Below are 24,000 nucleotides of genomic sequence, written 5' to 3' on the forward strand. Positions count from 1 at the left end.
CTCTTTTTTTTTCTTACTACATTTCTAAAAGTTTTCAGATGATTAATTCTGTTTTGGTGGAATCGAGATATCGCAATGGCACATCAGTATTTAGCTGTTCAGGATCTATGGTTAATAATTGTTATGTTATTGTAACTTATAAGGCAGTTGCAAATTTTTTTGGAAATTCAGATTTGGACAAACTGGACTCAAAAAGAGCAGGACAGCTATTACAAGATTCCATCAATGTTCTTCGAGATATTTTAATATACACTCATGTCAAAAACGAAAAAACAAATTCAATCACAAAGTATGCAACTTATTTCGAACGATGTTTTCAGTCACACCATATAAAAGAATCTGCAAAGCGTGTATTCCGATATTGGTCATTCGATTCTGTAGATAATCATTTTGATCTGATGTCCTTATTTATCATCCTGAAAATTGCTGGCTCACAAAGCAGATTGGAAGCAGAAATTGAAAGTTGGTTGACTGAAATGCCTAAAACAACGTTGTATAAAGGGCAAAACTTGAAATGTTTAAGTTCAGCTTTCGGAAATAAGGATTTTATGGGTCATTTTAGCCAAGGAGTTGTATCGAATATTTTAGGTAGAGATAACTGCCTTATATTTAGTGATATGCCTTTAACGCCAGGTAGTGAGGGAAGCCCCGTATTTAGTGAACTTTCGAGGTAAGTTTCAAAACCAAGTGTTTCTTTGAGAAGGTAGAAAACTCTAAACCAACCTATTGCTTTTTCCATATCATAACGAAAATATTGAAATGAACAATTTTCAACTTTATACCATGTATGGTGGCTTTGAGTATAGAATAACTATACTCAAAGTTGTAGTTGAGTATACACTGTGTCCGTAAAGTATGGAACAAATTCATTTTTAGCTAAACAGACCATTTTAAGAAATAATCCTGAAATACGTCGATTTTTTATTTTAATTTACCGTATTTTAAAATAATAATCTAATATACAGGGTGAATTACTTTCGAGTAATGACGTCACCCGTCACCGTCTTTTTTTTTAAATGGAACACCCCCTATTATTATTATTATTATTTGAACTGGGGTCGTTTTGCTTCGGTGAGCCTTCCGGGAACTGCGACCATGCAGATCTTTTGTTCACTACCCTACTCATTCATAGAAACCCAGGGAGGTCGTCAATGACGTTAATAAAATTGACAACCTCCCTAGGGGCCTTGGCCATTACCTCTCTGGTATCCAGGACCGGCTTGCCCATGTGAATGGTTCTTAGGCCAGCCAGCTCTGGACACTTGCATATCAAGTGTTCAGAAGTTTCTACTTCCGATCCACAGAGCCTGCAAATCTCGTCTGCTGACTTACCCATACGGTAAAAATGATGTTTGTACCGACAGTGCCCCGTCAGCAGTCCCACCATCACCCGAAGCTCCGCTCGTGACAGCTTCAGGAGTTTTCTGGTGTAAGTAGGTGAAATCTTCACAAGTTTCTTTGCCTGAGCAAGTCTAGGAGTGTTAGTCCAGTGGATTGTCCTACTGTTCAACTCCCATAGCTGGACCGCAGCTTTGTATTGGTCTTTTCCTATCCCACAGAAAGGCTCAGGTCCAGCAGGTCTTAACCTTGATGCACTTTTTGCAAGCTCGTCCGCTCTCTCATTTCCTTCAACCCCACAGTGCCCTGGTACCCATAGCAGAGTCACCTTATTTCCTCTGGCCAGTTGCTGTATGGTGTTACGGCACTCCCAAGTCAGCAGAGACCCCTGACAGCACGATTCCAGGGATCTCAGCGTGGCTTGGCTGTCCGTGGTGATGTAGATATGCGCCCCTTTGAGGTTCATTTTGAGACACTCCTGGGCGCATACATAAACAGCCATTATCTCGGCTTGTAGAATCGAGGGCTCACTTCCCAGGGCTTTAGAGATCCTCAGTCTAGGTCCATATATCCCAATGCCGGTGCCCTTCTCTGTTTTTGATCCATCTGTAAACCATATGGATGACTTTTTGTCCAGACGATTTATGAAACTTATTGCACTATGACGGTCATTTATAACCGTTTCAAAGGGCGTTTCAAAATCGTAGGTGGTTGGCATAATATCTGATGGTTTTGCCAGGAGGTTTGAATCTAGTTGATTCAGTATCCTCATATGTCCAACCCAGTTCCCAGGAAGGAGCTTTCCATTATGGGAAATCCTTATTGCTTCGAGCAGGCTACATTTCCTTACATGTAGGTGTAAGGGAGGCAAGTCTAGTATGACCTCCAGCGCTGCCGTAGGAGCTGTGCGCATAGCTCCTGTGACACCAATGCACGCCAGCCTTTGCATTTTCTGCAACCTGATGCGTGTGGTGACCTCCTCGGTTTTTGTCCACCATGCTAGAGATGCATAGGTGACAATAGGGCGTACCACCGCTGTGTATAACCACAGTACCATTTTCGGTTTCAGTCCCCATGTCTTTCCAAAGAGTCTTTTGCATGCCCACATAGCCGCCGTGGCTCTGGAAAGAGTCTTATCTATATGTTTCCCCCAGTTCAGTTTACTGTCCAGGATAACACCTAGATATTTACACTCACTAGAGAAGTGCAGAGTCTGACCATTTAAGACCAGAGCTCTGAGGTCGAGATTCCTTCTTCTAGTGAACGGGATTATTGATGTTTTCGAGGGGTTGACAGTAAGCCCCTCTTCCCCGCACCAATTTTCAATAGTTTTGAGAGCAAGTTGCATTCGGCTACTTATTGGGCCCCCATGCTTGCCTCTAACCGTCACCACTATGTCGTCGGCGTAAGCCTGGACGTTAAATCCGCCTGTTGTAAGCCTCTCCAAGAGGCCATCCATGACCAAGCTCCACAGCAGGGGTGATAGAACCCCTCCCTGGGGGCATCCCCTGCACGTCAGCACAGTCACTTCGGTTTCTCCCAGATAGGCTGTAACGGTTCGTCCTTTCAACATAGCTGATATCCACTTTACAGTGGAGGGTTCTATCCCTTTCCTTTTGGCTGCATTGCATATGGAGGTATGTAGGGTATTGTCAAAGGCCCCTCCGATATCACCGAACATTGCAAGCAGAATCTCCTTTGCGTTGAGGGTGCCTTCCACCTCTCTAAGAAGATGATGAAGGGCGTCTACAGTAGATCTACCCGCCCTATAAGCAAACTGTTGCTGTGGAGTTTTACACTGCCTCGTATGTTGTTGTCAATTATTTTCTCCATGGTCTTCAGGAGAAAGGAGGTGAGGCATATGGGTGGAACACCCCCTATGTTTAATTAATAGCGTATTCGACTGGCTGCACCAGTGCGAATTAATTCGAACTGGTACAGCCAGTCGAATACGGTATAAGTCACTATATAAATCCTGATGATTTTTATTTAGCCCTAATCATAGACCTATAATAACATATTATTCTATGTCTATGGCCCTAATCTTCAAAAGATGCGTTTATAAATTTGACAGCTGTTGCGGTGGTTATTTCTATGGCTCTTAGACTATTAGGGCCATTTGCACCATTTGCCTAAACATTGATTAAAATTTAAACGTCGATTAATTTCTGATTTCTCTTAGGGCCAGTTGCACCATTTGCCTAAACATTGATTAAAAATTTAAACGTTGATTACTCTATGATTTCTTAAGAGAAATCAGAAATTAATCGACGTTTAAATTTTAATCAATGTTTAGACAAATGGTGCAAATGGCCCTTAAGAAATCATAGAGTAATCAATGTTTAAATTTTTAATCAATGTTTAGGCAAATGGTGCAACTGGCCCTTAGTTTGTGACATATAAATAACCATAAGGGCCATTTGCACCATTTGCCTAAAAATTGATTAATAGTTATTTATGCAACAAGTGCAAAAAGTGAATGTTGAATGAATTTTTGCACGAGTTGCATACAACATTTTTTCTACCTTCATGCAAAAAGCAAAAAATGTATGTATCATGAGGTGTGGTCTTAGTACAGACAGTTTGCTCTATGGAGGTAGACGGTTACAAATCGGTTCAGTTTTGATTAAGGAGTTATTCTCGGGAAGGCATTGTTTGTTTATCTCTGGCTGCTAACATTAATACAATATAATATTAAATATGTAACTGTTTAAAACGTATTGCCAATCAGATCGTACCACAAAATGGTATCAAAAAATTGATTTGACTGCTACAATCGTTGTATCGACCTCGAAGGTCGAAGGTCGAATATTGAGGAATAAAATCCAATTTTATAAAAAGGACTTAGTACTTTATAATAATAACAAGCTTCGTTTTAGAGATACAGGATGTTAAAGCTTGAAAAAAATAAAAAATTTAACATTTGTCAGACACTCAAACAATAAAATTTTTTTTGAATATTTTTAATTGTTTTAGTATCTGACAATTGATCTTTTTGAAATGTTCAATTGAATGCATCTGAAAGCGTTATAATACACTATGTCAATTTTTGTACTTACATTCATCCCTAATGGGAAATTTGAAAAATTAATTTTTGTAGATTTATGTAGATATCTACATCCACCGAGGACTAAAGTGGAATATACAAGCCCTAGGCTTAAATTAAGACGAAGAAGAAGAAGAAGATGATTTATGTTGATAGTGTTTGATTTGTACACGATTATATCCAAAATGGTACATTCCATAAAAAAAATTCCAGACTTGTTTTAAGTGAAGCTCTGTTGATTTCAGAAATAAAATAATTTTCTCGAAAAAAGACAGTGATGTAGATTCTCAATAGGAAAAGGATCATCGCTCCCCTATATCTACGCCACTATATAATGTTGGTCGAAGACATCACTTACCTAATTCGAAACAGTACATTATCTAGACTTCAATAACTAAAAACCAAACAATGAATGCAATAATACTAGGGCTGGGACTTTTTCGCCTTTTTGTATTCGAATATTCATCCATAAATTTATTCGATTATTCGAATAATTCATTCAAACAACTATTCATGCTTGATGATTCATGAGTAGTCATGAATATTCAACTATTCGTTGATTATTCAGTGATTATTCAATGAATATTCAGTCAATATTCAATGATTGAACTCATGTTTTAATGAACCAATAAAATCCGAGCGTTTTGATGAGTGAATATACCCTTTGCGACGTGGTATAATCGTTTTGGTGTTTTCCCTCTCGCCATATACGCTCTATTAGTGTGACGTCACACACCGCCATTTTTGGTTCTCCTGTCAGTGTTCGGAATCCAAACAAATAAATTGTCATTCAAATTAGTACGGTCTCGTTGAAGGAATTGGTTTATTTTCTTAAATAAGAGTATTTGAGGAACGATTTCAGTATTAATTGATAGACAGAAGGAACGAGGTTAATACCAGTAACTTTGAATCCTGTATCATTCCCCAGATTCTGTAAAAAGCCGTGTTTATTAGTTGAACCTCAAGTTCGAACTTTCGGCATTAATCTCGTTTCTTCTGTCTATCAATTAATAGTAAAATCGTTCCTCAAATAATCTTATTTATCAAAATTAGCCAATTTCTTCAACGACAACGTACTAATTTGAATGACAATTTGTTTGTTTGGATTCCGAACACTGACAGGAGTTATGCATATAATGTTGGATTTTCCATCTGTTGCCGCCTGTACCACAAATTCGAATCGTAGCCTTTCCATTTTTTTTTAATTTCAACTAGAATTGTCGTTTTATAAGACAAATTCTTATAGGTTGAAAGGAAATTAAATAAAACAATTGTGTTGCTCTGAAAACAAAGAAACGACAATTAAAGTTTCTATTCCAAACAATTCCCTTTCAATATTAATTCGAAATGAAAGATCTAAATGATATTGTTGATATTGTTCAGTATGTTGCCTAGTAACAATAATTGTCATAGGATTAAGTATTCAATATAACCCTGGCCTTGGCACCATAGACTCTGTCTATGGTAGTTAAAAATTAGCACAATCTATGGGGTCAGATTAGAATTGAAGAAATATAATTTACATATTTACATTAATAAAATGATTTGTCCGTAGTGAATCACAAAACCTTGTTTCAATCATTCCTGAATAGTGAGTCAAGTGATCATTCAAACTTTCATTCGTAACTTCATAAATATCCAACTACTCACTGAATAGAAAACTATTCACTGAATAATCAGTGAATACTCAACCATTCACTGATTATTCATGAATAGAAAAGTAGTCATTGATTATTCAACTATTCAGTGAATATTCATGATTATTCGAATAATGCAAAATGCAATTATGCGAATAATTATTCAATGATTATTCGAAGATTCAAATCATTCATTCATGATTCCCAGACCTAAATAATACTTGAGTAAAAAACTGATTTTTTTCCAAACTTTAACACCCTGTATCTCTCAAATTAACTTTTTTTCATGAAAAATAGTTGTTTTATGCGACGCCAAAGTATTTAACTGAAATCTGGACGAACCTGTATTTTTATTATTTAACTGTCTGCCAGGTCGAAGGAACCGACATACTGGTGTGCCTCCAGGAACTCCTGAAACTTCAAAGAATAATATATATAAATTTCAAGTTTCCTAAAATACTTTTGAAAAAAAAACTTTTTTTTATTTTGAAAATTTCACTTCAGAACCGCGATAATCGTGTGCCGTTTCGTTTTTGAATAGCAATAAGGGTGTATTTTGGCATAACCAAACGACAGCTTTCGTAAAATACTTTTTTAGTTCATAAAATTTCCACATCTGTCGTTCCTGATTGTAGCTGAGGTCACCGCAACAGCGCTTAGCTACCTACATCATGATTGCAGGGGCGGATCCAGAGAGGGGGGGCATGGCCCCCCTCGCGGAAGTATATAAATTCAAAGTGAAAGTTGAATTCATTAGACTGAATTATGTATTGTTTCATGGCAATAACTATATTCCTTAAAACCGTATAAAAAATATAGATTTCGAAGTCTAAAGGAAAAAACTCGATAATCTGAGTACTGCCCTGAAAATATTGAAATTACATTGATCGTTTTGAAGGGTTGCATCACATGAATGAACCCACAAAATTTAAACAAAATCGGACTGCTGATTCCCAAGTTATGGAGATCAGAAATTTAGGCCAATTTCCATGAATCACCCTGTATCCCCGAAACTAACAGTCTTAGGAAACAAAACAAGCTACTTTCCTGAAAGGCCTGGCTGACTTACATTCTCATCACTAGGCTATGAATAGACACACATGTTACACCCTGTATACGGACTACCTACTTAGTAACCATGGTAATCAAGGTGATATACCCCAAATGAAGGACTTGGCAGAGATGAATAAACCTTTTTTAGTCAAATGAAGAAAATGAATTGGTACATAATAAGAGAATTCCTAGAATAGCTTACCTTCATAGCGTTTGATTCTTCATCCATAGTAAAGAATACATCAGGCTCTCACAAACTAACGCGCCAAATTCGCATCATATTATTTCTTCAATAGATGAGTTCAGACCACTGGAACTGCACGATTTTTATCGTTGATACATTTCCGTTTGAACTTATTTATCGCAACAACAAATAACACAACGTTTTTTTCAGTAATCTTTATGAATCATATGATACTCATAACGGATCATAGAGATAGCGAAATATTTGAAAGTATTTTTCAAGAAACGCCCTTTGGACTCGAGAACGAATCAAAATATCTATGATCTGCTTTCTGACATCTAATTATTTCAAAAAAAGAGATCGGGAGTCCTTGAAGATTTTTTTCTGAGTAGATATAAGTAATAACAATTATTGTTCTTTACATTTTAGCCATGTTGCAATTGGAATAGTTATTTCAACATTAAACTGGTGGAAAGGAGAATGGTTGAATTTTACCGTAATAGCAGATTTTAGATCTTTATTTTTAGAGAATCTAAGTCAATATCCTTTTCGATTAATAAACGAAGACTTGCCAGATCCGAAGAGTCTAATACTCAGTAAGTATAAATGATAAAACACTGCAAATTTTGCAATCTTATTAATTAATTTTTTTGAGTATAAAATATAATAATCAATAAATTTTGTATAAAAATCTTTTAGTCGAAGTCCAAATAAAAATTTAAAAAGTTTATAACTCAGAAACTATTGGAGCTACCGGCTTTTGTACCGAATACCATGTGAATAGCTTTCATAGTTTTCGAGAAGAGCTATTTAAAAATCGTTAGTTAGCTCTATCGCATTCACTTTTGCCGTTCATATACAGAGTGTCAGATTTCATTAAAAAAAGCATTTAAAAAGTTCGAAGTTTGAAAAGAGATTGGAAGACTTCGTTCAAGCTGTGAAAACATCATGATTGTATGTATTTATGCCATTTAATAAAATGTGCCCAAATTTGTTATAGGTGCAGTAGAATCTAGTGTGTTTCAAATATATAATGGCACTATATGGGGTACTGCGATATTGATAAATAAAGAAGAAGGCATTCTCATAACCAACGCACATGTAGTGGTAGGTATTAAATATATAAGATAATTTTTGAATATTACCAGGATTATTTTCATTGCTTCAGGAAACTGCACCTAAACTCCAACTGTGCAGCAACAATGGCAGGATTGTTTTTTGTGATGTCATTTTCTCTAATTCTGTAGATCATCCCATTGATATTGCTGTTTTGAAGGCTGAACAACCGTTAGAGGAGTTCAGTCGTTCGATTTCTTTTTCGAGAAAAGAAATTGCATGTGGTAAATATTTTTCTCCACGACTGCTATATAATATATCTCTGTTCCTTCACTTGATATGTACCTAAAAAATAAAAATACATAATTCTACAACACCAGGGTTCGTAAGCATTTTGACTGAATTATATTCAATCACTTTTTGGCGAGTCGTTATCGTGCCCAATTTTGATGTTGCACCCTCTTTCTGAGGATTGCGGTGTTTCATCCCGAGATCAACTGTGGAATCTTCAGTTTGACAATCCTGTGATCTCTGCCAGTAGACCTTCCACTCCATCGTGGATGTTACCGTACTAGAGAGTGGCGCAAAGCGCATAACGCCATCTCTCGGGCAGATATAGTCACTACCGACGACGCCCCAGAAGAGGAGTTGCAAAGGTATACTCGGAAAGAGCGAGAGAGATAGTCCGCAAGCGAGTTGTGAGGGCACAAAAGCAAGGCTCAGCGTGTCATCGGTGCTGTCGCTGCGATGCCGCAACAACCAGTTGAAAAAAAATATTTGGCAAAATCCCAATTATCTCAGGGTTTGTGTGATATCTGGTCACTGTCTGTTTCGAACATCAACAACTCTTCTGGCAGGACCACTGGAGCCAGTAAGATTACGTTGAAAGGTCATGGTGGAAGAAATAGTATGTCTGTTGCTGAAGGATATAGAGGACAGGTATTTCCAAAAATTCAGATTTTGAGAATGCTTGAAGGGATACCTTCTGAGTATGTTCTTTATTTATAGTCTAAGAGCTAGCAACGTTTTCGAGAGAGAATTTCAGGTAGGCCAGTTTTTAGATATGCTATCTCTCTCACTCCCCCGGACATCATACGGGCTATCTGGCTGGCGGTAGTGGTTGCGTTCATCAGTGCGCATCCTACCTGTACAGGTAAAATATCGATTTTTCAAATCATTTTAAGAAGTTTTTTTTTTTTTTTATTATTTTTATTGAATTTTTCGCAACATGAATATATTATTGCCAGATATTTTTATCGTTGTTTAAATTGTGCCAGACGCTAATTTTGAATTGAAAAAAAAATTTTTTTCAAAATATTTCAGTATGGCTGAAATTTTTATATGATGTTATTTAAGTATCTAAAAACCTAAAATTAATTTGCCAAACAATAATTCGATTGTTAAACCTTCAGCCAGACCGATCTCGATGTTTGTGGATTAAGACACTTGCAAGACGTTACCGCAGACTTACAACCTAATCGGATTAAAATTTTTGAAAAACAACTTGCTGATTTTATCGATATTTTTGAAAAAAACTGTAATCCGTTTGATCCAGATCTAAACAAAGATAATATTTACAATATAGCTACTGGAAAGCCGGCCTCTCAACATATAGCTGAGTTCCTGCTGAACGTCGAAGAAAATGGTGATGAGTTAAGGAAACAGTTCATTACTGAATGTGCTATAGATGAAAGTAGATTTGACAAACCGATAAAAAAAATAAAATACCTAACTTCGCTGAGGCTCCAAAAAAAAAAAATTAACTCTCGGAAATAAAGTTGTCGAGCTGAGAATGCAACGCGATTTATTTGGGAGAATGTTAGGAATATCGTTAACTCATAAAGTTGATATTGAAAAAGTTTTAACATTTCCACTGACACCAGTGCCAACATCAATGTGCCACGCAGATGGCAGTATTTGTAAAACTGACAAATCTCAATTGCTCAAATTGATTGAGAAGAAAATCGGTGGTAACGTCGATAAGCCACCTTCATCTTTTAATTCAGCTATTTAAGATGGTTTCTTCATGTTACACTTAATGAAAGAAGTACCTGTAACCTTCGATGCTTTATCTAAAAAATTTCTGAGTATGATACTACGATTTAAATCCAATCGTGTCGATATTGTCTTCGATCAATATTTTACACCGTCAATCAAAGATTTTGAGCGTTCACGTCGGGATGAAATAATCAGCCAAGTTACAATCGGGCCCAATCAAATTCGTCCACATAATTTTATAGCTGAACTTAAAAATATATATTTTAAAGAAGCCCTTGTTAATTTTTTTATTGACCATTGGGCTGGTGATGAAATGGCTCCTATCATTGGAGATAAAATAATTTATGTGAACTTCAACAAGTGCTATTCATACCGGGTTGAAAGTAATAAAGTTATTAAAACTGTTGAAGATTCACTGTCTTGCGAAGAACACGAAGAAGCCGATTCTCGAATAATATATCACATTTGCCAAATAAATGTCGATGGTGAAGTTGTGATACGCTGCTCAGACACAGATATTTTAATAATACTTCTTGGTAACATGCATCATTTGAATGCATCACTAAAAATCTGGGTGAATTTGGGCGTAGGGAATCATGAGCGATTTATAAGCGTCAATCAAGTGCACGAAATTCTAGGGAATTCTTTATCGAAAGCTCTACCGTGCTTTCATGCACTCACAGGATGCGACTACACACCAGCTTTTTTCCGGAAAGGTAAACTTCGACCTTTTAAACTGTTAGAGCAGTCAGAAGAGTATCAATTAGCCTGTCAAAATATTATAACAGATGATGAAGAATTGCTGGATGAGACATTTAGGATCTTAGAAAAGTTTATTTGTCACATTTACGGAGCTCGTGATTCTTGGAACGTCAATGAAGTTCGGTTTCATCTGTTTTCAAACACTTATCGGTCTAAAAAATCAGATGATAATTTTGAAAAAAAATTTCGTAATTTTGATCCATCAAGCCTACCACCATGCAAAGCTGAATTGTATCAGCATTTACTACGAATTCGTTACGTTACAAAGTTTTGGAGAAATGCTCATTTACAACACCCAACATCTCTATCACCTCAAGCTTCTGGCTGGACCATAAATGACGATAAATATGATTTTATCTGGTTTGTTGGAGAGCAGTTACCATCATTAGTTGCCGACATTATCATTAAAGGTAAAAATTGAAAATAAAATACTAATAAATTTCTTTGCCGAAAGATTATAAAATTTTTCATTCTTTTACAGATAATAGCTTATTACAAGACGATGATAATCCAAAAGACGACGATGGCAATGAAAATGACAGTAGTGATGAAGATGATGATAATTATCAAGATGCCTCCGTTTTTTTTGACACAATTATGGATTAAAAAATATAATTTTTGTTTACTTTCATCCTTGAGATAGATTATTACATTAATTTTGCACAAAAATAAATAATTATTTTAATGCTATTATAATCCACAATTAATTCAATAGTTTTTAATTCTTTCTCTGTAATTTATTCGACAACTATTCCTATACCAAGCAAAATGGTACCACATCACTTTTTACTTTTAGATCGGTCTGGCTGATGGTTTAACAATCGAATTATTATTTGGCAAATTAATTTTAGGTTTTTAGATACTTAAATAACATCATATAAAAATTTCAGCCATACTGAAATATTTTGAAAAAAATTTTTTTTTCAATTCAAAATTAGCGTCTGGCACAATTTAAACAACGATAAAAATATCTGGCAATAATATATTCATGTTGCGAAAAATTCAATAAAAATAATAATAAAAAAAAAAAACTTCTTAAAATGATTTGAAAAATCGATATTTTACCTGTACAGGTAGGATGCGCACTGATGAACGCAACCACTACCGCCAGCCAGATAGCCCGTATGATGTCCGGGGGAGTGAGAGAGATAGCATATCTAAAAACTAGCCTACCTGAAATGCTTGTTTTCCCGACGTTGCTAGCTCTCGTACTATTAGAGAAAGTTGATAACCAGGCAATGATACTGATACACGAATCCATGTATGCTGCAGGCAATCTAACATTCTCGTGATATTTTCATAATTGCCAATTCAATATTAATTCCAATAAAAAATGTTGATAATATTTAGAATTTTGTTATTAAAAATTATTTCTGTGTTTACTTTATGCCCAAGGACCATAAAGTCTTTAGATTATGCCCCTGGGCATAATGTACTCGAAAATGACATTGGTAATTCAGAAAAAATTAAAATAACTGGAATGTCAATTAATATTTATATCTTTATTCAATATTTATATTTTTTTTATATATTTTTTTTTGAAGAAGATTAAGATGTTACATCCTTCTCATTTTTCAAAAGGAGATCCAGTTTATGCAGTTGGCTTTCCGATATTTCCGAAAGAAATAAATCCTGGTGCAACAATTACAAAAGGCCACGTAAGTCACATGCATCCGTATATGATCAAAACTACATGCAGCATCCATCCAGGAGCCAGCGGGGGCGCTGTTCTAGACGATAGTGGATATTTAGTTGCAATAATAGTTTGCAATGCTAAAACTTTAGATCCCATCAATATGACATATCCAAGATTGAACATGAGTATACCCGCCAAACTACTGGAACCAATTTTAGATGGATACTTTAAAAGTAAAGGTAAAATCAAAGATATCAACTAACTACATCCTGTTTTATTGAAGAGGTGAGGTTTTTTGAAATTCAATCGGAAATATCATTCAAGTGATTTTTTTTGGAGATACTAATATGGACAATCCGAACAGAAAGTTGGCAGGACTCGTTCGGTTTATCAAATCATTCGGATTATAGAATCATTTCTAAAGCGTGAAACTCATTTCCATAAAAAAAATGCTGTACTTTTGTATTTCTGCTCATCAAAGACATTAATTGAATGATATAATCGCCTCTTTAGTGAACATTTTCTGAACAGGTTCATCTTCATTGTCAGAGCTTTCATTTACCTCAGTGACATCAGCATAACTCATCACCTTCCTAAAACTCTGTGTCTCAATTTTCTTCGTCATCACCTCGTGTCCATTTTTGATTTTCTTTTTCATCAATTGGATCATAGTATGATTTGAATTGTTCACTAATTCCACTGAATCAAAACCTTGAGCTAGTCCTTCTCCTGATTCTCTCAAAGGAATCAAATCTTCTTCATTTCATTCTTCCGTTCGGATTGCAGAGTTCAGGCTGTTCGGATTATACATATCGTTTTACCAATTGGGCCGTTCGGATTATTGGGTTCTTCGGAGTATCCATACATTACTGTATATTCATCTTTGCAATGGAATGATGCTTTCCATCAGCCTTGCCAAACTGTTAGTACCAAACAAAAATTTCTTCTCATTTCTTGACACGTTCACAAATTTGGGCATATTTGTAACGTCAGTTACATTTTTTCTTGATAATACATACATGTACAAGAGGTCGAAAAGTCCTCAAGATTGAATCCAAGAAGGATAAAATACTCCTTTTAATTTTTTTTAATTCAAATATTTTATGAAAAGCGTGAGCAAAAGAGATTAATGTCTTGAATGATTTACAGTAATGTATTTCTTTCAGATGTAAAGATGTTAGAGAAGCTGTCGGAAATCAATGCTCCAATTTGGAACTTTTCATCAAAACTTTGAAATGCTTTTTATAAGGATAGGTATAAAATAAAGTCGTTTAAGTGGAAAGGAACCAATGCAATTTTCGAGTTTGGCGAATTTCATTAGAAATATCCGAATCAAAATGAAATGGTAGGGGTTTTTTATTATTCGTTTAATACAAATCTGCCTTATTATAGTGTAGGTATGTAAATATTTGATATTAGCAATGTGGTAGGGATCCTAGTTCTTTATTTTGTATAATAAAATTTTAAGATAATATTTGTTTTTTTTTTGACTCAAAAAGTACAGTACAGGCCAGGAATAATATTTTCTGGGAGAACCTATTATTTCCCTGTTGGTTAAAGAATAACAATAAAGTATTGCTGGTGTATAGGAGGTGAACAGCGAACAACGATTAACTCTTTTTAAAAAGAGATGCAATTTTGAACTAACGGTGCACATACGCGTAGATGACATATAGTCATCCGCGCTCAGTTCAGCCACGAACTGAAATAAAAAATTAAGAAAATTGATGAAAATTCAAGCAAAGCCTCAATATGTATGGTACATCAAAAAAAAAGCACAACAATATCTTTCAAAAAGGAAAATTATGATATTTTTCTTATTATTCATTTATTTGATTTAAGGCTGAAACGTTAATTTGAATATGAGTCTCATAATAATTGATTATTATTATCTCAAAATGTACTATACAGTATAGGCCAGGAATAATATTTTCTAGGAGAAACTTTTATTTCGCTGTTGGTTAAAGAATAACAGTAAGGTGTTGCTGGTGTATCCGGCCTCCTCTTGGCCACCCCTGTTTTTGAAAGCTGGCGTCGCCACTGATTCAGTGGCGACGCCAGCTTTCAAAAACAGGGGTGGCCAAGAGGGGGCCGGATTTTTTTTGGGGGGCCAAAGTAAAGCGAAACTGTAGTTCTGCTTATCTTTAAACCTTAGTATTAGTAACCTTGGTGTCGTCACTGAGGTGATTTCTTGCTTTACGTGAATCCTTGTTCCACCTCCATTTCCGGTTGGGCATTCTAAACGATACATGTTGTATCCTGGGTTCCCTGTGGGATGGCATCAGTTGTCTCGCTTACCATGATGATATCGAAGTTTTCCGCAAATGCGATATCTTCTAATTCCTCCCTCGCAGGCTGTAGATAGAGAATTTGTATTATTTCTTGTACTTTTTTATTTATTAATTTTTATTTCATAGAATATCTAAATCACTAGAACAAGAAGTTCTATGAAATATCGCGGTAAGGTCAGTGGTCACGATGGAAGTGTTAATCACTCAACCATAAAAGATACATTAGGTTTGTTAACATAATGATTTCTGAAGGTTTGTGTACATATTTTTTGTTTCATTTATCAAAATTGGATTTTTTTTATTTACAAGGTGTATTATGTTTTAAGTTCTTAGATCTTCATAAATTGATTATAATACCAATCGAGGTTATTAATCTGTTGTCGGAAGTTCAGAAATCTTCATACATATCATTTCCTCAAACTGTTTATTATTTATGGCAATAAATCCGAAATCTTTCACGCCTCCAGCGTTGATCTGTCACTTTTCACACGATCCTTACCGTTACCTGATCCCCATCAGTAATTCAGAGTATCAGATTATTAAGTTGCTCGAAGATATCAACTGCTTATCAAGAGCAAAAACGAATAGGCCTCTGGACATAAAAAAGGAGAACTTTGGAGTCGGTAAATCATAGTCAGATCTGGTTTTCTAGTCTTAATCGACATTGGCTGATTCCTGTCCACCGACTTTCCTTTTCTATTTTTACAATCTAGGTGTGTTCCATGATTTGATTGATACCGCTCTGCTCATTATATAACACCCAGGATCAAAAGCAGTTATTGATACAAGCATTTGATATACTTTATCGATGTTGGTTGGAACATATCTTCAACCTCAAGTATTTTAACTACATAAAGTTAAGAGAGTACCGGAAACTAATAATTTAAAGAGCTCGCTAATAGGGATTGCCAAAATTTGTCGTTGTTGAGAGCTGATTTAGCTGTCCTATCCACTCACGCGAGTTTAAGTGTCATCTGTCATTTTGTTTCTAGAGTTCTGTAATTTTATCTGAAATATGTTTTGCGAATGTATGAAATGAAGAACAAATAATTTTTCTCAAACTTCACATTGCAAATTGAATTTTTTGTGCCGAAAAGATGAAATTGTAAACATTATATATAAATGGTATGGTACATAAAAAAAGCACAGCAATATCTTTCAAGATGGAAAATTCTCATATTTTTCTTATTAATCATTTATTTGATTCAAGGCTGAACAGTTAATGGAAAATATGAGACTCATGAATTTTTGAGAGAATGAATTCGTCAAAAAAGGCCAAATTTTTTAAAGAATCCTTATGGAGTGTGTAATAAAGAGCCCTCCCTTTTCAAACAAAGCTCATTGTCAAAGAATTTCTAACCGGACACTCAACAAATCTCATCAACAACCTCCAACCTCGGCATATCCTGATATGGATCAAGCAAATTATTCATTTTTCCAAAGCGCTAAATAAATCATAACAAACCAAAAACTAACCCGAATTCCCGCTTCCCGAATAGTACAGAATAAGTGCAGTCCGCCCTGCAGCATCGGCGTCAAATTGTAGGGGCGCAAAGTCAGCTAATAAAACAAGTCATACTTTTTTTTTGACTTAAAATGTTTTCTTAGTGAAATTACCATTTTAAATCGCATAAGCGCTCTCAACTATAGTTATGAAAATACTTCATAGGTTCTGTAAATCACCTTCAAGAGGTATAATAGTCGCTCTCAACTAGCAATGAAAATACAAGTAGGTACTAAAATCCACCTTTATGATCTAAGTTTTTTTACTATAGGGAGTCATACTTTTAAACAATTCTAACAATTTTAAACAATCGATAAAACGTCCTTTGATAAATTTGGAAATGTGATTTTAAGTTAACAAATACTTTTTCATATGAAATTGAAAAGATGCCTGAGAGGAATAATAGAGGCTTCTTAAAAAAAAATCCAGATAAATTAAGCAAAGCAGGGCGGCGAAATTTTATTTTGCCGGGGCGCCAAATTGTCTGGCGGCGGCTTTGAGTGCGTTTGGCTGCATGCCGTAGACCATTTACTTCTCAAAGGGGAATAATCTACAGACTTATACATATATTTCAACCAAAGATCCCTAAGGTCAAAAGAAACACTTTTTTCCTTTCCTTTTTTTTCCCGATTCGATTTTTTGTCTCACTTAGTAAGCGAGCATTTTGGAGTTGATCGGACTCTGATAGAATTTTATGTTTGGAAAAGATCCATCACATCAATAATAAACTATATTTCGAATCTTATTTCTTTCGATTCCATTTCATTTGAGAGATATAACTTTTTTTTATAGATTCTCAACAGTCTGTGTTTTTTCAAATGAGCCGAAAGTCTCACTCTCTATAGTGCACAATTTTTCATTTCCTACAAGTCCATATCTATGAGGAAGGTAGGTATTAATATAACAATCCTAATGTAACCAATCGATCCACAGTATTTCTACGAATAGGAATAAATTAAAATATTTCGATAAGAAATTCTGTTCGACCTTGAAAATTTCATCATTTATTTATTGTTTGCGCTCGTTTTATTGAATAGAAATCAATTCTGAGCACACCTTTTTTCGATGGCTGCATAATAAGTGCGCCATGATTGAATGATTATTATCAATATTCAGATTTGAGCACGTGAAGGAAAATTAGCAGCGACTTGTGATGCTTCCTTATTCTCAATGTGGATTTCTCGGAATCACTCTTAAATATTTCATTTTTGCATTGATTTTGAGACTAATATTGAGAAAAGGCTTATTTTTGAGAACGATGAATATTTTCTTAGGTATTCAGAATATACAGGGTGTTTCATTTTCTACCGGACAAATCTATAATAGTCATGTAGATGCAGGGCCGTCGCTAGGGGGTAGGCAGGGGAGGCGACCGCCTAGGGCGGCAAAATTCTGGGGCGGCATTTCAATCTTGATCAACAAAAATCATATGTGTAGAAATTCAAAGTAAGAAATGAGATTTAAATCGGTTAGAAACAACACGAAAATATACAGACAATTTAGTCAACATTTTAAACTATCAAAGGTGCCGCATTATACACAACAACTCATAAATAGCCAGATGTCGTGTAAACCCTCTCACAGCTGTTTACTGTTTACGAGATGTTGATGCTAAAAAACACATGTACTAATCAGGCGTGTCGGCCTTCTCTTTGCTACACTGCTCAATTTTATTGCTTTATTAGGGTAGCCGGTGGAGGATATTTTCTCTACAATTCTTCAACCAGAATGCCTATTCCCAGATGAATGCAAAATATACGAGAAACGTTTCCATTTCATCATTTCCATCTCATCCTTCCTAAAAAATACATATCTGAGAAGTTTATTTTATTTTATACCACGTTCCATTATATAACAATATTTTTTTGATCGTACTGTATGTGCAAAGTGAGTGTTATATTCTGAATTTTTCGATTTGCCTTTGGATTTAAGGATTTCAAAGTAGATTACTGAAGGAAAGTTCTATAATTTTTTATTTTCATCATTTCCTTATTATTATCATTTTTCGGCACTGGGAAGTACCTACGTTCGAAGCGTCGGATGATAAGATAGACTTAATAGAAAAAATCATATTCATTTATTTCAAAATAGGTATAATGTTCCCAAAGAAATATGATCCGTGTTTCTTTCAGGTACGTTTCCGGGGTGGTAGTAGTGCGCCCCAAAATTGTCCAGGCGCCCCCTGGAGAAAAATTGGCGCGCTTAGATTCAGTTACGATATTCTACTTTATGAACAAAAATTCACATGTTCAAAATGTAAGGTGCCGAAAGAGAAAACAAAAATTTCAAGATAATATTTTTCTAAAACGTTCTCATACTTCCCTCGCCCGGAACTTTCAATTGCCCCTTGAAGAACTTTTTCTTAATTAAATACTGAATCAGGGCCCGCTCTGGAGGCTGGCTAATTGACATTTTGCCGGGGCGGCAAATATTGGAGGGCGGCATTTTCAATTTTTTTCAGAAATCCGAATTCCAAGAAGAAAGTGTTGAATACTTTTTTTTAATTTCAAAGAATTTCACACATGATTTTTCATCAAATTAATTAGTTTTGGGGGTGGGCGCCGTATCATCCGATTGTTACACACTATCATCTTAAAGATAAAAAACAAAGTGTTCAAGCGTTTTATAAAGTACTATATATATATTATGTATTCCTATTATTGTTCCTTACTAATCCTAAAATGATTTTCGTTTTTTGTACAAGTTTGAACTTTTTTTTTCTATGTTATTATAATTAAAATTTTACAAACTGTCGCCTTCAACTTTTTCATATTTCGGTAGAAGACCCCGATAACCCAAAATAATTTTTTTGCATTCTGCAGAGTTGACTGTTAGGGCGGCAAATTGGGTATTTGCCTAGGGCGGCAATTTGGCTAGCGACGGCCCTGTGTAGATGATACCGGGAGAATCATTCTTGCCTTATGACATATACATCGTTTTCAAAGCATAAGCGAGATACAGGGTCGCAACTTCATTTCTGACCAATATTCTATTGAGTGTGGTCAGTTATGTATAATCTTCGAAGTTACGGTTTTTGGTCGAATCGGAGTATTTTTGAGTGCTCAATTCAGAAAAGGTAAAGAACTTTGGAAAAAAATGATCAAAATGGCGGAAAACGTGCAACGTTAGGAATTTTTTTCCTCGGTTGTCAAATTGATTTTCATTTTCTGAATCAAATCATTTTTATAAGAATTTCTGTGGGAAATTTTTTTCAAAAATCGAACAAAAATGTTTTCTGAAATTCTCCTTGTCCGGATTTGATTTACTCGATTTCAGAAAAATTTTAAGAAGGCGATAATAAAAGGTGACAAAACTTCAAAATTTGAAATCATTCGGTCGATTAGTTAAAGAGTTATTGAACTGTGAAATTTCACTCTTAAGATGAACATCATCAGTGTATTCCAAACCATAGAATATCCTTATACTATGTCCAAACGAAGGCACTCAGGCTATTGAAGCTTCTTGATACGAGTCCTCCATGATGTCCTTAATTCATGGTATCCGTTTGTCGCATTCTTCCCGGGACACCCTGCATATTAAATAACTCTTCCATATTTAGTGCGAAAATTTGTTGACAGAATGAAGGGAACTGTAGAAAATTTGAGAAGAAAATTTAACAAAAAATACTGAATATTTCTTTGATTACGATCGGTTTGAGACTATACAGGTCTATATAGATATAGAATAATCATTTCAAACTTCTAGTAGGTATATATAATATTGAAAAAAATTATCCAATGATTCTGATTTAACAGTGGAGATTTCGAAAGTTAATATAAATTAACGATTCGAAGTTTTATTCAAGGAGAGGAGCACTGTCGTGAAGTCTGGAGCATTTGAGCGCACTTTCATTCATGCACTAATAGCAACCATGAAGAACACTGAACTTTTTAAAGATATATGTGATCTCCAATATCACCATTGACGCATGAATGAACAAGCGCCTACAAGCTCCTGATATCAATTGGGTGCTTTCCTCATTTTTTTCAGATATTCTGCTGGGATTGTTTTGCTATATACAGGGTGTGAGCCAATAGTGCTCGATCGGTCTATAACTCTTGGAAATTTTGAGCTAGGAGAATCATTCAAATTTTGACGAAATCGACAGTACTCTGCACATTATTTTATAGTCTACAGGCGGGTCCAAAAGTGATAGAACAAGATACCACTCTGCAGGGCCGTATCTAGGGAAGTTTTTTTTATTGTCGGATAGCGTTGTAGTTAGTCTTCATTTTTTGGTGGAACATGTTGTGCCTGAATGAAAATGAATATTTTTCAAAATGCTTCGCACTTCATGTTTGGTACGGGAACTGGCAGTATACGTTCCACGCTTACAGTTTCAAAAGGATAAACTACTCAACTGTGCTTAATCCCTACTAATAATATCAATTAAAGATAGGACAAAACAAAAAAACTATAGAGTAGAGTGATCCGTATCAGTAAATATGCAGAAGATTTTAAAGCTTTTCGGGAATTCAATAAAAAAAAATCGTACAATTATCTCGAACGGTTTTCCAAATATGATCTGTAGTTTGGGCCTGCGTTAAAAAGTACCACAGATAAATGATGACAAGTGGGTATTTTGAAATCAAAAGTTCATGAAGATTATGAGTACGATAAAACAATTAGGCATTCCCTTAAAAAACAGGGTTATATCATGTTTCACCACTTCCGGAACAGCCTGTAGAGTCAAAAATAATTTGAGCTTATGCGCTGAGTAGTATCGATACACTCGATACCATCAAAATTTGGATCATTCTCTTAACTCAAAATTTCCAAGAATTATCGACCAATCGAGCACTATTAACTTACCCTGTATATACGCAAAATTTTAAATCGATCGGAATGGTTGTCACTATAATAATTTCTTTTCTTTAATATTCTGCCTGCATTTTCTACGGTTCTGATGACTACTCGTATATCAACAAGAAATATTGCACAAAGCTTGAAATGATTATTCATAATATGTACCTTATACCTATACACGCAGAATCTCAACATGATCAGTGATAATGTGATCAGCTTTTGTAAGGTGATTAAAATTTTGTATCACAATTTAAAATTTTAAATATTTAGTTCTTTTCGTTCGTGAGTTATCGTCTACAGATGAATAGAAGGAAATTTGTGGTCGTTTGAGACCATTTCTGGCCCAAAATTACAGACATTGTGTCGAAATGATTAAATCATCCCTCCGAAGAACGTGTGTAAGCGTGTGACTAGCCTTAGTATGAACATCATTGGTAAAAATAATTTTATTACACCTACAAATGATCAAGGCATATGAGTCATTCTTGAAATTCGAAGAAAACTTGAGGAGAAATCTGAAGTTCTTCATATTATTTTCGTACACGATTCTACCCAATATAGATGGCGACACTAATATAAGACATTGTTGTAAATATTTTTTATATGGTATTATAAATATTCTTCAACCATGCTGTACTTCAATAGCTTTAGAAATACTGACGTGTTCACTGATTAGATTTTGTTGGAGAAGAATGAAAAGATTCACGTGGCGCGGACACGAGTCTGCTGATGCTTCCATTTACTTACGTAGGTTATGATAAAGAAATGTTTCTATTTACATGGAAACAATAGCGAAATTTGATGTGAGCGCCATAGCGAACGATGCGGAAATCAACTGAATCAATCTTCTTCAAACACGACTATAATCGCCAATTTCAACTTGAACTTTTCTAAGAGTCCCTATACAGGGTGAGTCTTTGACTTGTACATATATTTTAACCGAAGGTTCCTGAGGTCAAAAGAAATACTTTTTTCATTTACCATTTTTTCCGATTCGGCCCTGTTGAAAAGATATAGCCATTTTAAATTTTCAGAATGAGCTAATTCACCCCTGAAAACCGGAACACTGAAGTTTTCTCAAGCATAAGATATACCTTTTGAACCTTGGAAATAAGCTACTAAATTAGAAAAACCATCATTAACTCACGTTTAACATTCCATTTGTTGAACAAAGTAGTGTTTATAATAAAATGAATGAGTTATTCCAATTTCGTTGACGCTAAAGATTAAATATTCTTCTCTTGATTTCTATTTAATTTTCGATAATTATAACGAATTGAGCTCGCTACCACCCATATTAGCTCTGATATTCATATCCATTCATTCATTATATTTCATTTATATGATATCGTTGTTTATAAGAATTGCTATTTAACCTTAATATCTCAAATAAATAATATTTATCTATGAAAGTTCTAACACAGACTTAAGTAATCTGTGGTTTTAAGTTTGAATTTCAAATTTCGAGTGATGCCAAATATAAACACAGCAGTTCGGTTCGAATAATCTATGTTCTAACCTAAAATTTTCATTTACAGTTTACACTGTTATCGTTATAAGATATTTGTTATGAAATGAAGCATTTGATTTGTTCCAACTATCTCATAAAAATATTGAAATGCATCAATATTTTTGAAGCTATCAGTATGAAAATATGGAAATATGTAAAATATTCTGGCTCTGTAATCAATGGAAAATGTTAGACTCCACTTGTAATCAAATTTGTTCTTAATGTGTACCTACATTATAGCCAACTTTACTACTTAATTCATCTTGATTTTGGCATTGAAAATAAATGAGAAGTATTCAATTTAAATATCCACAATAGAATATCCAGTTTTTTTCATCTCACCTAATTTGTTTTCACATTAAAACAATTATGGCCCTCTTGGAAGTATGTCAATACAATGCTCTTAGGATGAATTTATGGAATAGCAAAAGAATAAAAGTATTCAATCTCAATCACATGAAAATTTGTCTAGTATGTACCTAGTCCTAGGGGTATGTTTCGATGTGAGTTTGAATGAGCCGAAGAAGAATACAGTATTGTTCGATAGCAGCAGTCTTTAGTGGGATATTGATTGTTGTCATTATAATTGGACTATTTTGTGAAAACTTTTTTAAACATGGGCTTTATGAATAATCTGGACCTTTCAAAAAGAATGTTGATTTTAGTGAAGTATCTTCTTATTATCAGAGCTGTGCCAAAGCTCAGTAATTTTTAATCAAATCGAGGAGTTGAGGTGAGCTTATTCACTTTTACAACTTCATTTTCAAACTAAGTTGGCTAGTACTTCAATCCTAAAATCTGAGACATGACATCATAGTAAATATTCATTTCTGTGGTTTTTTTTCCACAACAGAACAGAGTTGTATTCAGCCAAAGTACCCAATTTTTTGAATTTCACAGAATTTTTTTTTTTGAGATCAAGTTACTCGAAAACGACGCTTTGTACGAGAAAACATGAAGAATACTTTTATTTTTCAAATTAGCCAAATATTGTTCAATGAACGTTCAAATTACTCTTAAGAGTTGGTTTCTTCGAATTTCTGGTATTTTTATGGGATGTAATGTTCATAATAAAGAAACAGAAGAATGTGTATGGAATCTTGTGTTCGGATAAGATGTATCACATCAAAAAAAAGCTATATTTCAAAAATCATTTCCTTCGATACAACCATTTACGAG

The 24,000-nt window shown here is 34.7% G+C and overlaps 1 protein-coding gene across 4 annotated transcripts in view; it reads left to right on the forward strand.

The window, feature by feature from the left end:
• The window catches only part of LOC123671252 (peroxisomal leader peptide-processing protease), a 14,926-nt gene extending 661 nt beyond the window's left edge, over positions 1-14,265 (forward strand). For 2 of the 4 annotated variants that reach the window (XM_045604996.1, XM_045604995.1), the window contains exons 2-7: positions 39-670; positions 7,688-7,854; positions 8,259-8,365; positions 8,427-8,598; positions 12,656-12,949; positions 13,877-14,264. In XM_045604996.1, coding sequence (XP_045460952.1) covers positions 39-670; positions 7,688-7,854; positions 8,259-8,365; positions 8,427-8,598; positions 12,656-12,949; positions 13,877-13,944 — 1,440 coding nt within the window. In that variant the 3' untranslated portion in view covers positions 13,945-14,264. Of the gene's footprint in view, positions 1-31; positions 671-7,687; positions 7,855-8,258; positions 8,366-8,426; positions 8,599-12,655; positions 12,950-13,876 lie in introns of those variants that run through there. The other 2 variants (XM_045604993.1, XM_045604997.1) reach the window with 2 other exon arrangements.
• The last annotated feature ends 9,735 nt before the right edge of the window (positions 14,266-24,000 follow it).

The sequence above is a fragment of the Harmonia axyridis genome, chromosome 1 (genome assembly GCF_914767665.1).
Source record: "Harmonia axyridis chromosome 1, icHarAxyr1.1, whole genome shotgun sequence".
Lineage (NCBI taxonomy): Eukaryota > Metazoa > Arthropoda > Insecta > Coleoptera > Coccinellidae > Harmonia > Harmonia axyridis.